This window comes from Protopterus annectens, chromosome 5.part0 (assembly GCF_019279795.1).
Source record: "Protopterus annectens isolate FY-2018-M chromosome 5.part0, PAN1.0, whole genome shotgun sequence".
Classification (NCBI taxonomy): domain Eukaryota; kingdom Metazoa; phylum Chordata; order Ceratodontiformes; family Protopteridae; genus Protopterus; species Protopterus annectens.
Window position 1 is genome coordinate 894,341,587 of NC_056735.1, and position 19,241 is coordinate 894,360,827.

General features: G+C 39.3%; 1 protein-coding gene across 1 annotated transcript in view; it reads right to left on the reverse strand.

The window, feature by feature from the left end:
• Positions 1-649: 649 nt before the first annotated feature.
• Positions 650-19,241, reverse strand: part of LOC122802281 — a 65,025-nt gene continuing 46,433 nt past the window's right edge. The window contains 1 exon segment of the mRNA XM_044071931.1: positions 650-1,633. Within this exon segment, the coding sequence (XP_043927866.1) occupies positions 650-1,633 (984 nt within the window).

Below are 19,241 nucleotides of genomic sequence, written 5' to 3' on the forward strand. Positions count from 1 at the left end.
TTATGCAAGAATGAAATGTTATATTATTTACTTTGTAGATATTTTGGCATGTGCCTTATGTATGTGAGAGTGAAACACTTAAAATCCCGGAATGACAGCACCTTCAGAAAAAAATAATTATGCTGCGGATTTCTCTAGTAGCTATATGCTTCTTGGAAAAACACAATGCAAATATTTCTTCTTCCTTTAAATGTATGGAGTTGGAAGATGGATACATACATATAAACTTATGGGTAATTTATCCATCATCAGTTAATCGACCTGCATGCTGTTGGAATGTGGGGGAACTCCTACACACATGGATGACATGCACAGTCTTTATAAAGACAGCCAAAGTGAAAAGAGAATCAGATGGCCAAGTGCTATGGACAAGAAATTCTATATGATTTGTACTGGTACTACCTAGGATTGTATACATTTTATAGAAAATAATCTTACAAAAACACTGCCATGATATTCGACCCAATGCAGTTAGATTTGCTTCCATTTATTTCAACTGTATTGAGTCTACTAATATAAAACATGTTGTATCTTTACACTGTATTGTTTACCTAGTGTATACTTTTTATTTATTTGTGTTTAACAACATATAGGCTAATGTATAATGTATTATGCATTGACATTTAGTGTTTACATTTTTATATCTGATTTATATTTTTCTAAAAGTTTTGATCAAGCTCCGTCTTATTTCTTTTGTCCTTATTCCGTAAATTATTGGATTTGCCATTGCTGGAAGAAGGAGATAAAGGGATCCCAGTGTGACTTTAATAACTGAGGTTCCACCCACAAACCTCATTATAATGATTGAGACCAGAGCAGTAAAGTATGTGAATGATACAACACAGAGATGAGTCCCACAGGTATTCAAAGCTTTCCAATGTTCCTCCCTCGATCTGCTTTTCAGCACAACCACAAGGATTTTTGCATAAGAGGTAATGATAAATGCAACATCTGAAAACAATATTAAGACCATTATCAATGCATAAATAAAGTACAATTGTGTATTGTTGCATGCAAGCTCTGTTAGCTGAACAAAATCACAGTATGGAATATGAATTACTTTTGATCTGCAGTAAGAAAACTGGGAGGCAAACAGGGCTTCTGGAAATGTAAACACAATGCCTCGACCTATACACAACATTCCAAGTTTAATTAAAAATGGTGGTGTGAAAACAGATGGATATCTTAATGGTTTGCATATAGCAAAATATCGATCAAATGACATTACAAGTAATACAGAAGATCCCACTACTGTAAAGAACTGAATGCAAGACATTTGGATAATGCAGCCTTCAAATGTAATAATTTTAGAATCAAACAGCAGTATCATTAACATTTTAGGGAGAATTGAATTACATAAACAGATGTCAACAATAGCCATCATCCAAATAAATAAATACATGGGTTCATGAAGGCTAGAATCTTTTTTAATAATTAAAAGAATAGTAAAATTACCAAGTATTGTTATAATATACATCAAGCAGCAAGGGATTGAAATCCATTGTTGATTGGCATGAAGATCAGGGAATCCTGTCAAAATAAATTCTTCAAGATGTGGTAAATGAGTACTGTTCATTGCCGATAATCTAAGTGGCTTGCCTCTTCCTTTCATTTTTTTTAGCTTTAGCTGTACCTAGAAAAGTAAAAAAAAATAACAAGTTAACTCATATATTTAAATATAACTGATTTTTCTTTGCATTTATTAGTACATTTTCACATTGTAGTACTTATATGCGGCTTATGCTTACATCAACTCTAGTGCTTATTTAATAAAAATAAAACTGGAGGTTGGCTTGGCTTAATAGTTAAGGTGGTTACCTGACAGACACATGGTACAGGGTTTGATGCAATGATTAAGGTTTTTGTTTAAGGTGGTTACCTTACAGACACATGGTACAGGATTTGATGTAATTGTTAAGGTCTTTACCTTACAGGTACAAGGGTTGATTCTAACCTCTGATTGTTGAACAGGTGTATAATAGTCTTTATACTGATAGCCTAGTATTTAACTATGAACCTAAAATTAAACTGTAATAAAGAAACCCTTGGGCACTATAAGTAACAAATGCAGTCTTATCTACAAATTTATTATTAAACGATAGTGATCTAGAACATTTCACATCAGTGAATTAATTTTAAAGGGTTAACTAAAGCATCAGGGAAAAATAATATGTCTTGCATAGCAACAACTATTTTGGAGTGAATGGATTATGTTTATTTGTGTCATATGCCTTACAATATAGTAAACTGAGTAAGATAAGTTAAAGGAAAGAAAACACCCTGTGTGGCCTATATTTTTTGGTCAGCTGGTCAAACTGCAATTTCCTCTGGACAGTCACTACAAATGGAAGATTGTGCATTACATCTGAGGTACAATGACTCAAGAGCTGATAACATAGCCAGCCTTACAGGTGTACACAGATAAAACCCCAGGCTATGACCCAGACTCACTGGGTTTGAATAGCAATCTAGACAGTGAAGGGAACTGACAAGAGAAGGAAGACACGTGATACGGCAATGCCTGCTCACCTATCTCAGGGGGTAATGGGTAGTGTACATGTTCAGAGTGCCCTTCCCATGTCTAAGTCTTCAGTAGAGACTGAAGATCACACAGGAGCATTCATTCTAGGGGGTAGAATCTCTGAGAGGTTGCATGACTTGCAGAAGTGGGACACGCCCTCACTAAGGTCTATATTACCCAAAATTCTAAGCATGCTACTGATTATGCATAGTGGTAATGGGTACGGCTGAAGAATAGATCCCCTGAGGCCTGATGGATGATGTCAACACCTCAATCTGTCAACTTTTGTCCTTGGAGGAATAAATGGGCCATAATTCTCCTGACTTCTAGAAGAATGAATGTTCCACGTGGGGCAACACAGGGGAGGCTTGATGGTTAGTAGGGAAGTGGGTGCAAAACAGGCACAAAATAATTATTTTGTTGTAGAAAGGCAGGAGGATAGAATAATCATGGAAGGATTTTGATGAATTTGGATTGTTTTAGTTAACACTACATTCCAACAGGTTCCTCCCAATAAATTATACGACTTCCCAAAGGAAGCAAAATAAATATAAAAATGTATTGCTACACTGACTTTTGTAAAAGTGGTGTGCTTCCAGAAATTGCATAGGAACCTGTTGCTGAACATGTAATGACACTTTCATCATGTTCATCCACTGTCTGCATAAAAAAGGTATGACCTAACTGGTTTGTTATTAGGTTTATTGCCAGTTTTCCAGTGTCCTTGCCTTCAATGAACTAGAAAGGAAAAAAATATATTTTTGTCACTATCACTGTAGTAATATTAAAATGTTTTTGCATACTAACTGCCAGTTGAAAGTCAAACTTCCTTTGCACAATATAGGGGCAATGTCTAAGTGTCAGATCAAACAACTTACATTTTCATATTCCAGGCTATGAGTAGTAAGAGCACATGAATGAAGATTATGCCTGGAAATCAGTACTGAAGCAAGAGTTATGTCAATTAGCAAAAGTGTATTGAAGTTATAGAAATTCTTGTGTCGTACTGAAGATCATAACAAGAAAATCTATGAGATGAGCTATAACATTAGTAATTTTAACAGAAGGATTCCCTTTGTTTCTTGATATCACTATTAGCAGCTTGCAAATTCAATAACTGACATAAAAATGGCAGAAACTGAGGTATAGAATCTCAAGCATGAGGTAAGGGAAGGTGGCTTAGAGCATGGTTTGCATTTGAACATACAGGTCTGTGTGTGAAACATTCTTCCAAAACTTTAATTTTTACGTATTGCTGCCTTTTCTTTCCTTTTTAGGTAAGAAATGGTTCCCGAAGGTTGATATGCACTAGAGTGGACATTAGATATAACTCAACTTTGTCTAACTAAAGATACTTTTATGGTCATTGATTGAAGCTATGATACATTAGCTTCTGGCAAATATAAAGTGGAATGATAAAATTAGAAAATCCATGGTTACATATATTTAAAAAAAGTTAAGGATGTGCATAATAGGAAGGTGTCACAGCTTTGGCAGCTAGGGGTGAGAGATATCTGAAGTATAACATTAGAATGGACTGCGCTGGGATCACTTGGGTGCAATCATAAAGATGTTGTAAGGGGATCCAGTATCTGTCTGCCTGAGATGACATGATTGACAGACCTCGATGCTTTGCCAGAGATGGCCTGCATCTGTCACCCCTGGGCTTCCAGATACAGGCCAAGGCTCTTGCCAACCCTATAGTGCCTTGTTTAGGCAATGTTACGAAGACCAAATTACCACTGTAACAGCTACAAACAAATGCAATCTGAGGCCGTGCTGCTCAGCGCTAGAAGTCTACATTTCAAAATGCACTCACTCGAAGCACTCTGTAAAATGAAGAACATTGACATTTGTGCTGTAACAGAGACCTGGTTCAAGGCAGCAGAAAGCACCCCTGCACTATCAGGGTATAACTCATTCTACACATTTCAGTCCCAGAACTTGGACCGAGGCTACAAAGGCGGTGGTGTCTCCATATTCATAACGGATGTGCACACCTCCAGACTGATAGCCCAATATAACACATCAGAGATACTTCAGGTGCAGCAACATTGGGTAAGACAGCGATTCAGGTTGTAGCCTGCTATAGGTCCCCAACCATGTCCCAAGACTCACACTTCATGTTTCTAAGCACCCTGGAGAATATTAGGGTCCAACCTAACACTCTCATACTGGGTGACTTCAACTACCCCTCCATTAACTGGGAAAACTATTCATGTACCAATACACTTACACATCGCTTCCTGGAATTCATTAATTCCAATGCCCTGGACAAGCTTGTTCTTACCCCCACTAGAGGTAGCAACATTCTTGATCTGGTCATTATTAACATGGGCAACCATTGCTCCACACCAATAGTCAACTCCTCCCTGGTTAGAACCAACCACAAACTAATCACCTTGGAAATCAACATCTCTCCCATCTCCCCGAAAAAGTAACCACCATGAAAAACTTCTCCAAAGCTAACTTTGGATTCCTAAAACAGAGGTGGCTAACTTCACGGCACCCATACAAATGGAAAATAGTTGCATGACCGCCGAATCATACACCAATGCACTGCACAAACATGTAAACAAATGCATGAATCTCGCCATACCCAATAGAACCAAGACTGTCTCCTCCAAAAAAAGGAAGCCAATCTGGTGGTCCCCTGCCATAAACAAAGTCTACAACAGAAGGAAGAAACTGATGCAAAATAAGATGAAGTCCCAAAACAGGAAAAACACCCTTATCAGCCTCAACAAAAAGTTGAGATCCCTCATCAAATCCTCTAAAGCTAGCTGTGAAAACAGAATTGCAGCAGATAGTAAAGACTACAACAAGGCCTTCTACAGTTATGTAAAGAATCTCAATGGCAATACCCAGATTTTCTCTGAGCTACTGCATAATGGTACCTCCTATACCATGCCAACAGATATTGCCAATATAGTGGCTGACAGATTCAGTGCCAACTCCCCCCCCCAAAGGACCAATCACAATACCAGTAGATTAGCAGGCACCCAGTATTACTGCTGCACAGGTTAAAACAGCACTGGCCAAGGCCAAGAATACAGCTTCTATGGAACCTGACAATATCCATGGCTGTGTTCTACATGAACTACAGAGTGAACTGGCACCTCATCTGTGTGCCCTGTTCAGTCACAGCCTCACCTCAGGCTTTATCCCTAACAAACGGCACACTGCTACAGTCATCACTCTCCACAAAGGAGGAGTGACTACAGACCCTGGGAACTATCGCCCCATTAGCCTGATGAGTCTGATATGCAAAGCTATGGAACACATCATCATGGACCGAATAAACAAGGATATAGGGAATCTCCAAACTTTGGATCCCACACAGTTTGGTTTTGTGAAGGGAGATCATGCCTACTCAGCTTGGTTGACTTCTTTTAGTCAGTCACCGGAGTTGTGGAAAAAGGCAAGGTGGTTCATACAGCCTACTTTGATCTGGCCAAGGCCTTTAATACCATTCCCCACTTAGGAATCATAGAAAAACTCACTAAGCTAGGCATCAACCCCTATATCACTAGGTGGATTGCAAACTGGCTCACAGATAGAACCCACAGTGTGAAAGTAGATGACTTCAATTTAGACTGCCGACTAGTCACAAGTGGAGTCCCACAGGATTCGGTCCTGGGTCCTCTCCTGTTTGGTATCTACATGTCTGAAGTCCAGGCCAACACGAAGGGACTTTGGCTGGTAAAGTTTGCAGACGATTGCAAGTTGTGAGCTATTATTAACTCCCCAAGTGATGTTGACATCCTACAGAATGGCCTCACTGAGACCAACGACTGGTGTCAGAACCATGGCCTTAAGCTCAATGCCAAGAAATATGTTGTCATCCCCTTTGGGAAAAAAACAGTTCCCATGAATTACCACATCAATGGTAGTCCATTGAACACAGAAGGCATTATAAGAGATCTGGGAACACAGGCTGACAGCAACCTCTCTTTTGATCACCACATTGCCACTGTGGTCAGAAAGTCCTTCTATGTGGCACATCTCATTACTAAGGGTTTTGCATCCAGGAAGATAGAGTTCATTGTCTACCTCTACTATTCCCTCATTAGGCCAATCATCGAGTACAATGCCCCATTTGGCATGTACCTCACTAGACACCTGCAACAACTGGAGAGGCTGCAAAAGCACCTCACAAAGAGGATGCTAGGCCTTAGACACTTGTCCTACATGGACAGACTCAAAAATCTCCAACTATTCTCTGTCTCATATCACCTACTTAGAGGCGATCTCTGCTTGACTTACCAAGTCATGTCTGACCCAGCTCTGTTAGAAATGCTACATCTAAAGAAATCCCAGTCCCTCCGCACTAAACACTCCAGAGACTTCAACGTTAATATAACAATCAACAGAACATACTGGAGGGACAGGTTCATAACCCAGAGACTGCCCATGCTATGGAATAGACTTCCCATACATGCCAAGCAGAGCACCTCGTTGGCCCTCTTCAAGAGAAATCTTGATGAGTAGATGGGAAATAGAAAATTCATCCCGGGGATAACTCCAGTGGCTCTACTTGACAAAGGCACTGGGAATTAAGGTTGGGTGGCATGATGCCAGGGTAATCCTAAGGCTAGGCTTGTAAAGGCCCCAGGGCCATTAGCTTAGTACACACCTATGAACCTATGTACTCATCAACATGTTAGATTGAAGTTATGGTCAGTTATAAAGATGAGAATATGTGAGATTGAATGTTATGGTTACTTTTAGGCTGTTGCTATTTTTTATTTATTTTATTTTATTGACTGAAGTAGTCTTCCTTGGCTAGTGGCCACTTTTTAGAGGAGAGCTGAGGTTGTAATTATACTACCTCGGGGGAAATTAGCCAGGACAGTAGGGAAATTCCTCTACTATTTTCAATAAGTTCTGTTGGGCCTTTTGCATCCTTCAGGCAGATAGGGCCTCAGTTTAACATATCATCCAAAGCATGGTGAGTGCTTTGCAAATTTCTAACAAACACCCACACGCAAAGCAGCATCTGCCCTGTTTACACCTAGAATGTAAAAGGTAGCAGTACTTCCAGGACAAAATACTAAGGAATGACAGTATGCCAGTAATTAATAACAATTTTTGATGACAGAACTGTGATAAAGCTGTAGTACCAAAATGGTCTGTACTTGTTTGGAGTTACTGAAACATTTATGATCTCCAGTTATTGCACAGGATTGATTGTGATGTGAAAATTGGCAGCAATGTTGCAGAGATCTGGATTCTAGGTTGCAGGGATAACTTAGTAACCTATTAGTTAACAGCATATTGTCAAAGGAGTTGCACTTTTTTGTGTCTTGAAAGGTGACACTGTGATAATACATATTTTGCCTTTTATAATTTCACAACATTCATATTATTAAGCATACTCTTTGCTATGAGGCAAGGCCTGTTTTGAGTGCAGATTTTTTTTATTAATCTAAGTGTATAAGTTATGGCAGAAAGACATTTTCTTTTGGGGGTCAATATGAAAAACAGTCTGTGTAAATTGCACAGTTTTTTTTTTATTATTATGACACAGAATTAATTCAATCCCTGCACTAAGTTTTTAACCAGTATTAATTAACGAGTTAGGTAATTAGGTTATGTAATAATTGTATACAGGTGGACAGAATATAGCTCACTTTCCCAGTATATTATGAGAATTTTAAATCTAGCAAGTAGCACTGTGTTCTGTATGATTTGTATGACATTGAGGTATAATGTATTTTATATTTTATACTTTAATTGTTCAACTTTTACACTTTATATCATATAAGAGTCTATTCGCAATACTATCTGCAAATTAGGTTTTGATTCAGTATATGAATTTTTAACTTATCTTTTCCCTTTCAACTTGCTTATTTTAAATATTCTAAATATAAAATTATGGTAGGTTTTAAAACTGTTCTTAAAGTTTTTTTTTTAAACATTACAGTTAATAGCAAATGAATTAATTTAACCTATAGGAATGTGTTTTTTCTTTGCATGATGTATTTAGGGTTGTATAAACTCTTACTGATTCACATGAGGTTATTTTTAGTTGTGAAGAAGTCCTCAGGATATTCAGAATGAAAGAATACAAACAATGGCTGTTTAACCTGGGTGTGCTAAACTACTATTCTGCTAAAATATAAATCATTTCATATTGATCACCATACTTCATTTTTGTTCCTGGATCATTTAATCCATTCACAGGCACTGTACAACAATCATTTGGGGTTTTGTCTTGTGTTTAAGTTACACAGAGCCATACAGCGTCGAGTGTAGCCTGAGGGAATCAAACCCATTAATAAAGCCTAGAGCTTCTTAGCAGTTCTTAGAGATAATGATATGCTAACCTGTCTAATAAACAAACTCTCTTTCATATACTGCAAGAATTCTTAAAACACCTGTACTAATTTAAAAACATGAGCCGTGGTGTAGTACTTCACTTACTTGAGGATAGTTCTAGAACACATTACAGCTTGTCTGAATCTTTTCTGTCTATCAGTCTGTCTACTAGTAAATCTATCTACCTATACATTTATATGGATTCACCCAGTATGTCAAGTGATTTTTTTTATCAACTTCCAAATAGATACATTGTATCAAATGTCTTTATATGCAGTTATATGTTATAGGTCAGAATCATGTAACAGAACAGGTAAAGAAGTATGTCATTGCCTATACACTGTTGAGCAGTCTTAATGCAGATTAAATTTAGAGCTTTTGGAATGTGCAGTTTGTCAGGCAACAGTGTTTTACTAAGACCTTGAAAGCTGCTGTAGTAACAGTGTGGGAAGAACGGTTCCCCTTTCAATACTTTGGAATTCGATTCAGCATCTTGTGATGAAGTGTCCTGTACTTATTTATGTATATATACCTATATCAAAATATCTATTTATGGATCTCTATAGTTTGTCAATGTGTTTTCACATTGAATAGTGAAAAAGTCTGTACAGATGATCAAAAATCAGCTGGTCAAACTGTACAAGCTTTTTTGAGTAAGTTCATGGAACAGTAAGGTTTGTAAAATTTGCCTTTTTGCCAATGTAGTACGATCTCTGAGTTGGTATATGTAATTAGCATGGGGTGTGGGATGCTTATTTTTGAACCTTGGATGTTTGATGATTAGAAATTCAAAATGTCTTAAATCCTTTATATATATATATATATATATGTATATATATATATATATATATATATATATATATATATAAATATATATATATATATATATATATATATTTTTTTTTTTTTTTTTTTTTTGAATATGCAAAGCTTTTACTTCAGCAAATGAATTGGAAGGTACTGCTATCAGTATAATGGCACAATGATCCATGTATAAATAAATATATATGTATATACACACACAGATATATATATATATACATATATATATATCTATATCTATATGTATATATATATATATATATATATATATATATATATATATATATATATATATAAGACTGGACTAGACAGTCTAGATGAGGAGGTTAACATCTGCACCACACCACACTAAACACATAGTCCTTCAAAACGAACAATACCAAAATCCATACATAGAAACACAAAGCACACACCCACATTCACGGAGGCTCTCTAAAAATCTGCCCAAGAAACAGAGACCTCCCAAGCTAAAACACAGACAACCACCACCCCCCAACACTACCCAAATGACACGTAGCTCACAAAATCAGTGTGCCACTCAACCTCAGCCCATAGGTGACTCTATAGTCAGGCACACTGATGTCCCACTCACCAGGCTAAACAAGGGGAAAGTTACTGTCTGCTGCCTGTTGGGTGCCAGGATCCACCATATAATACATGCACTCAGGTCACTCCATAACAAGTACAAATATGACTCTGTCATTGTCCATGTTGGTGTGAATGACCTGAGATGTGCTTCCTTGGACTACATGAAAAGAGACATGGAGGAGCTTTCGGATCTTGTAACCTAGGCAGGTATGACCCTAGTCCTGAGTAACATCCTGCCATCGCCCAGAATGATACCACAGTACAAGGACAAAATGATTAACTTCAACAACTGGCTAAGCATCTGGTGTCATTCTAAGGGGATCCAGTATCTGTCTGCCTGGGACGACATGGTCAACAGACCACGATGCTTTACCAGAGATGGCCTGCACCTGTCACCCCTGGGATTCCAGATACTGACTAAGGCTCTTGCCATCCCTATAGTGCCTTTTTTAGGCAAAGTTCAAATGGTAAATTCACCACCATAACAGGTACAACCAAGCAAACTCTGAGGGTAATGCTACTCAATGCTAGAAGTCTAAACCGCAAAATGCACTCACTCGAGGCACTCCTTAAAATGGAGAACATTGACATCTGTGCAGTGACTGAGACCTGGTTCAAGGCTCCAGAGAGCACCCCTGCATTACCAGGCTATAATTCATATGAGAACGTTTGGCCACCTAACCTGGCCGAAACACTAAAGGTCGAGGTGTGTCCATATTCATTAAGGATATCCACATCTCCAAGCTAGTTGCTGAACATAATGCATCCAAAGTTATCCAAGTTCAACTAACACTGGGCAAGACTGCAATCCAGGTTGTAGCTTGTTACAGATCCTCCACCATTACCCAGGATTCCCACTCTTCATTTCTTAAGACACTAGAAAATATTAAGGTACAACCTATTACCTTAATTATGGGCGATTTTACGTACCCCACCATCAACTGGAAAAATTACTCATGTATCAACTCATTCACTCAATGAATTCTGGAATTCATAAATTCCAATGCTTTGGATCAGCTGGTCCACACCCCCACCAGGGGCAGCAATATCCTGGACCTGGTCATTACCAATATAGGTAACCAGTGTTCCACGCCAGAGGTTAACTCCTCATTGGTCAGATCCGACCACAAGCTAATCATCCTAAACATCCATATCCCACCCCCCATTAAGAAAACCACCATCAAAAACTATTCGAAAGCCAACTTCATGCTTCTTAAGACAGAAGTGGCAAACTTCACGACACCCATGCAGATGAAAAATAGAGGTACGGCTGCTGAATCTTATACAAATGCACTGTATAAGCACATACATGAGTGCATGGATTGTGCCATCCCCAACAGAACCAAGACGCTATCCTCCAAACAAATCTTGTGGTCCCCTGCCATAAACAAACTCTACAACAGCAGGAAGAAGCTGCTGCAATAAAGAGTAAAATCCCAAGATTGGAGGAACTCCCTGGTCAGCCTCAGTAAGAAGCTGAGATCCCTCATAAAATCCTACAAAGCCAATTTTGAAAATAAAATCACCACTGATTCCAAGACAACAACAATGCATTCTAAAGCTATGTCAAGAATCTCAATGACAACACTCATATCTGCTCTGAGCTACAGCAGAATAGCACTAAATATACAGAACCAACCGATATTGTGAACATCCTGGCAGATAGGTTCAGTGCTAACTTTAACCCTCTCTCACCCTCCAAAGGGACCATCTTAATACCAGATGAATGTAAAGCCCCTGTAATCATGGATGAACACATATAGACTGCACTCTCCAAAGCCAAGAACACAGCATCCATGGGACCAGACAACATCCCAGGCTGCATACTGCATAAACTACAGAACAAACTGGCACTCCACCTAAGTATCATGTTTACCTCAGGCTATGTGCCTACTGAATGGCGCACAGTGACAGGTATCCCACTCCACAAAGGGGGTGCCACCACAGCACCCAGAATCAACAGCCCCATCAGCCTGACGAGCCTGGTCTGCAAGGCCATGGAACATATAATCTTGGAGCTTATAAACAAAGACATAGGTAACCTCCAAACCCTGGACGCCACTAAATTTTGGTTTGTAAAAGGTAGATCATGTCTACTAAACCTGATTGACTTCTTTGAAGCAGTCACTAGAGCCATAGACGAGGCCAAGGTAGTGCACACAGCCTATCTTGACCTCGCCAATGCTTTTGATACCATCCCCCACTATGGAATTATAGATACACTCACTAAACCGGGCATTAATCCCTATGTCACGAGATGGGTGGCCAACTGGCTCACAGACATAACCCACACAGTAAAAGTAGCCGACTCCAAGTCTGACTTCAGACCAGTGATGAGTGAAGTACCACAGGGTTTGGTCCTGGGTCCTTTCCTGTTCGGCAACTACTTCTTTGAAGTGCAGGCCAACACAGAAGGTCTTTGGCTAACAAAGTTAACAGATGACTGCAAACTGGGAGCCATAATAGAATCACCTAATGATGCAGACATTCTACAAAAGGGCCTCACAGAGACAGATGCTTGGTTTCAAAGTCATGGCCTCAAGCTCAGTGCCAAGAAGTGCATTGTCATCCCCTTTGGGAAAAACTCTGTACCCATGAACTACCACATAGGTGGTAGCTCATTAAACACTGAAAGTGTGATAAGAGACCTCGGGACACAGGTAGACAGTAGTCTCTCCTTTGATAACCACATCACCACTGTAGTCAGGAAATCATTCTATGTAGCACACCTCATCACAAAAGGGTTCTCCTCTAGAAAAAAGGAGGTCATTGTTCCTCTCTATTCATCCCTCATCAGACCCATTGTAAAGTACAATGCCCCATTTGGCATATATTTTACAAGACACCTACAATAATTGGAAAGGCCACAGAAATACCTCACTAAGAGGATTACCGGCCTCAAACAGATGCCATACTCAGATCGTCTCAAAAAACTCCAGCTCTACTCCATCACATATCACATACTCAGAGGCGATCTCTGCCAAAGAGCTGCTGGAAATGCTACACTTAAAGAAATCCCAATCTCTCTGAACCATGTGCTCCGGGGACCTAAACCTTGTCACCAAGATAAGCAGAACATGCTGGAGGGATAGATTCCTGTTGCAGACATTTCCCATACTCTGGAACAAACTACCCATTCATGTCAAGCAAAACTCCTCATTGGCCCTCTTTAAGAAAAACCTTGATGACTGGATGGGAAATAGAAAATTCACCCCGGGGATCACTTCTGCGGCACTGCTTGACAGGAGCACAGGAAAGTTTCTTGCATGGCAAAAGCCAGGGAACCTTTTTGTTTAGGCTTATATAGGCCCCGAGGCTGATAGCCTTGTACCTACCTATGAATCTATATGTGTGTGTGTGTGTGTGTGTGTGTGTGTGTGTGTGTGTGTGTGTGTGTGTGTGTGTGTGTGTGTGTGTGTGTGTGTGTGTGTGAGTGTATATATATGTGTGTGCGTGTGTGTGAGTATATATATATATATATATATATATATATATATATATGTGTGTGTGTGTGTGTGTGCATGTGTGTGTGTGTGTGTGTGTGCGTGTGCGTGTGCGTGTGTGTGTGTGTCTGTGTGTGTGTGTGTGAGCACTGCTTTGACAGTTTTCCATTTGGACCAATTTGAACCTTGTCTGAAAAGGAAAATGATTAACTGTTTTAACAATTAAATTAAGTTAAAGTAAAATAAAATAGACTGTAAAGGAAATGTTATTACAGGAAGTTGTTGTGATACACAGAAGTTTATATGGTACTTCTCTTTCTGCACACCTGACACTATTTGGTTCTCATTATGGGTCATGCAAAGCATGGATTTCAGGCTGTGTAATATACCTAGGATGAAAGTATAGTGGTTAGGCTGGCAGTTGGCGCAGATAGTTAAGGCTGTAAGCTGTAGTTCCTGTGGTACAGGGTTTGATTCTCTCAGTTTCATTTGCCTCCTCTGTGACCTTAATTAAGTCACTTAACTAGCCCTTTCTTGGAGTCAATTGGAAATCTGAGATAGGCTCCTGAATAGTAAATGGACTGCAAACCAAATAACTACCAATGATACCCAACAGTGGTATATCATGGGGAAATCTGCTTTGTAGTTTAAACTTTAAAATACATTAGATCGCAAAAACATTTCTGAAGCACAAGCATTAGCTCTAAAGTATGAGGATAGGGATAAAGTCCTTTAGTTTTTGTCTTCTTGGATGATGCTAATCTCTTACTAAAACCTGGTTTACAGATCCAAAATGCATATTACTTCATTTTAGGTGTACTTCCTTGCATTGCAGTTTCAGTGGCTCAACAGGTAGCCTACCTGCCTTTGCTGCTGGAAGACTGGAAGGCTGTGGACTATTTTCATACTCCAGGCAACTGAATTACTGACATGGCTGACTATGTCATTCTTCTGATGCGACATTTAATTGTGGTCCTATTTACTTGAGCTGGTTGTCACTGAGGTAAATGTAAAAGATCCCATGGCACATATTAAAAAGAGTAGAGGATGACCCCAGTGACTTGGCAAAATTTCATCTTATTATATAAATCCAACCTCAGGTGTCCCCTGAAAAGAGGCCACTAGCCTAGTAGGAGTAACCCAGTCAACAAAGCATAAATAAATTGTGGCTTATCTAATGGAACAGTTGACAGTGCCTAAGTTTTTGAAAAAGAACTCCAAGAAGCCACATGCCAATAAATTAACTGATTACAAATTGTTCAGCCACTAATAAATATCAGTGCCATTGGAAGTAATTACCTACTGTACACCATCTGTTCCTACTACAGGTAATAAGGATTTCCTGACACTCAATATATTCCAGATTAAGCCCTGTCTTGAAAAAAATCAGTGAAAATGCAATCCTTATTGGGTATTCTGACTATATAAATGCTGATTCAGAAAGTTAACTACAAAACATCATATAGACATGCCTAAACAATAGCAAAGTTAATCAGAATTTTTCAGAACAAACTATAAAATCCAGCTAGGAGTGGCCATAACGTAGTTAATATCATAATGACGTACCCAGGACTTTTCTTCTACCCTGCAGATTTATCCACTGTAATTTATTGTTATGTTTAACCTAGCAGAAAAATAAACCTCAGTCATAAAGGTGGCCTAATGGTTAAGGTGTTTGCCTTACAAATACAAGGTGCAGGGTTTGAGTCTCACAAGGGATAATTAGCTAGGCCTAAAATGGCTCGCAAGGGCAGTTAGCCTAGTACTAATCCGTCCTAGATTTCAGAAATTGGAAATGTGATGATATTTGAAAACAGATTAGAATTATATCCTCACTGACCCACATAAATGGTGTCATCATACTGTCTTCGAGTCACTTACTGGCTTGGTATGTGTCATAGAGGCATAGACCCCAAGTTGTGACACGGATACCTCAGATTTGATGATAATAAACACATTCCCTGAGTTGTTGGCTGAATATTAGGAAGAACGGACAATTATGTCAGCTCACCAATGGTCCTGCACTAATCTTTATTAAAACATAAGCTGTCAAATGTGGATTTATATATTTGTTACTACAGTTGCCCATGCGTTGTTACAGTGGTCTCTCAGATGCTTTTAGTCTACTTTATCATTACATCCTTGCCCACATACTGCATTTACCAGTGTTTGCCCGATAACGTGCCTGAGTAGATAGTCTTGGTGCTGCCTATAGGGCACAGTGAATAGATAGGTCCTCTAGTGCCTTATAGGGTCCTCAGAATTCTAGTTACTCAACCAGAAAATACTCTGAAAGGCATATTCAGTACACAAATGAAAATCACAGAATGGCCTGTGAAATGATAGTGATAAGTGCAATTCCACTGTATGGAGGGTAGGAAGGTGAAAACTGGGGAACTACTCTCCAGTTAGCCTAGCAGCAGTAGAAGAGAAATACTGGAGACATTCTTGAGGGAATTTAACATCATACCTCTTTTTCATCACAAACCTGCAGTTTAGTAGTCTATGTCATGTGTAGCCCACCCTCAACCTCTTGATGGAACAAGTAAGGTTATCAACAGTGGAAGCTCTTCTTGTAGAATTTGAAGCAAGCAGTTAGGCCTTTAAAATAAGGGAAGAAAAAGATCCAATGTTGTAAAGTAGTGAATTGTTTGTTGTATGAAAGGAGCTGACTATAGCTGCAATTACATACCACCTATGCATATGATGAGACCCTATTCATTTCAACAGATATGTTGTTTCACTATTAACATGCATGCCTCTTCCTTTTTTTGTAAAAGTTCAGATGAGTAAAGGAAAATTGTGTTGGCCTAAACTGCTTTTTTATTGTGTTATGTGTTGGCTAAAATTACGCGTTTATATCACGTTATCAATAGCGAATGCTATTTCATTGAAACTAAAATATCTAAACCACATAATATTGAACATTCAGAACAGCAAATTATTTCCTTGGGAGAAAAGTCGCTATTCCGAAACACATACACACAACAAAAGCACACCTAAAAAACATCAATATACACACACATATACTTATAATCCTACAACTAACTGCACTTAATTTAAAATCATTTTTTTCTCTAAAAACTGCATTTTACCTGATTTTGTCCAAGCACTCAAGTGTGGGGTCATTTATTGCACTGTTGTGATTATTTTGCTGCTTGTGTCTGCTACCTTTAAACTACAACAAAAAGAAAAAAAAAAAATCTTGCTTTTTTCCCACTTTCTGAAAGTTAAGAAAGTTCAGTTACAGATTTGCTGTTCTGAACTGTTTGGAAGTTTCTAGAAGGCCAGTGCTTGCTTGGGCTAAAGGGAAGTCTCTGTGTTCAAGTGGGAGTGGTTAACACTGAACAGCCTGCCTGTCCCTGGAGGAGTGGTTACTACCTAGAAGCTGTAGTTTTATTGGCCATTTTGGGTCAGTTCTGAACTCCTTGATCTGTCTCTCTTAAAACCAGGCTGCCTCGTGGTTTTGGCATCTTTTCAGGCTTGCTAGTTGTTGCTGAAGCACCTACCAAGGGGAGAAAACGCTGAGAGAAGAAAAGGAGCCACTTTTGTGATTTTAAGTATTCTCTTCTGATTTTTTAAGTTTTACTGCTTTGCCGTCTACTTTTTGGCATTTTCCGGCTTGCTAAAGTTTATATCTGTAACAGTAACAGTACTTGGAACACATCTAGAGCCTGTTTACTGCATTTCCTGTGTTGCACTTAATTTAAAATCGTTTTTTTCTCTAAACTGCATTTTACCTGATTTTGGCCTAGCACTCAAGTGTGGGGTCATTTATTGCACTGTTGTGAGTATTTAGCTGCTTGGTATCTCTGCTAACTTTAACTATAACAAAAAGAAAAAAAAAGAAAAATCTTGCTTTTTTCCCACTTTCTGAAAGTTAAGAAAGTTCAGTTACAGATTTGCTGTTCTGAACTGTTTGGAAGTTTCTAGAAGGCCAGTGCTTGCTTGGACTAAAGGGAAGTCTCTGTGTTCACCAGTGGGAGTGGTTAACACTGAACAGCCTGCCTGTCCCTGGAGGAGTGGTTACTACCTAGAAGCTATAGTTTTATTGGCCATTTTGGGTCAATTCTAAACTCCATGATCTCTCTCTCTCTTAAAACTCTACAACTCTCTTTTTGCACAGTTTTGCGCACTGAGCAGCGTCGGGCAGCGCCGCCTAAACAGGTTTAAACTATTCCAGGCTCCACAAAGTCTGCTCTTCACTTTTTCCCTTAGAACTGTTCAAACTCTCAAAGTAATCACTCTATTCTCTTTCTAAAGCCCTGCACTTGCTCAGCTCTTATAAGGAAACACTAACTAGCTAAAGCACTACACCATCCTTGACTTCTCATAAGTATTAGACTCCCGATCGGTCCTTCCTGATCAAGTGAAAAATCAGTTCCCTTCCCTAATCTGATCAGTAAAAAAGCAGTTCCCTATACTAATCTGGTATGTCCAAGGGTCAGTTTCAAGGTTACTCTCCAGTCCAGCTGGTGAATCTGGGAATTTTGAGGCAATGTTACAATTGCCTTATGTAAACAGACAACCCTCTCCTCCTTCCAACAAACTCTAATACATGTGAGAGATGCAGTTACACAGCCAAACTGGAGGCAGAGCTCTCTCAACCCAAGACTGGCACAGTCAGTCAGGAGGAAAAGGTAACCACCCACACCACAAATCCAGTTTCACACAGACCTATTGCATCTGCATACCCAACACATAAACACACGAAAACATACTCGGAGGCTCTAAATAAAAATCTGCCTAAACAGCAAAGACCTCCTAAGCAGATATCCAAGCAACAGACACCCCTCAACAATACCCACAAATCATATATCTCACAAAATCAGTGTGCCTCACAGTCACAGCCCTTAAGGCCAAACAACACACCAAATACACTTGTTATAGGGGACTCTGTTGTCTGGCACACTGACGTCCCGCTCACCAGACTGAACAAGGAGAAAGTCACTGTAAGCTGCCTGTCGGGTGCCAGGATCCACCACATAACGCAAGCACTCAGGTCACTCCAAAGCAAGTACAAGTATGACTCAGTCATTGTCCATGCTGGTGTGAATGACCTGAGATGTACCTCCATGGACTACATGAAAAGAGACATAGAGGAGCTCTCTGACCACGTAGCCCAGGCTGGTATGACCCTGACCTTGAGTAGCATCTTGCCCTCACTAAGAATGATGCCACAGTATAAAGACAAAATGATCAGTTTCAACAATTGGCTAAAGTATTGGTGTCATTCAAAGGGGATCCAGTGTCTGTCAGCCTGGGATGACATGCTCGACAAGCCACGTTGCTTTGCTAGGGATGGCTTGCACCTGTCACCGATAGGCTTTCGTATACTGGCCAAAGCTCTTGCCACCCCCATAGTGCCTTTTTTATTTATTTATTTATTTATTTAAAATTGTTGACCGGGAGTGTCCGACTGGACGTAGGTCCATTTTCAGCGGAGGCCCAGGGAGATAAGCTCCACAGTTAAAATAAACAGACATTATATACATTGGATTACATAGTGAATAACAATTTACATAGCAATTACTTACAACATATTT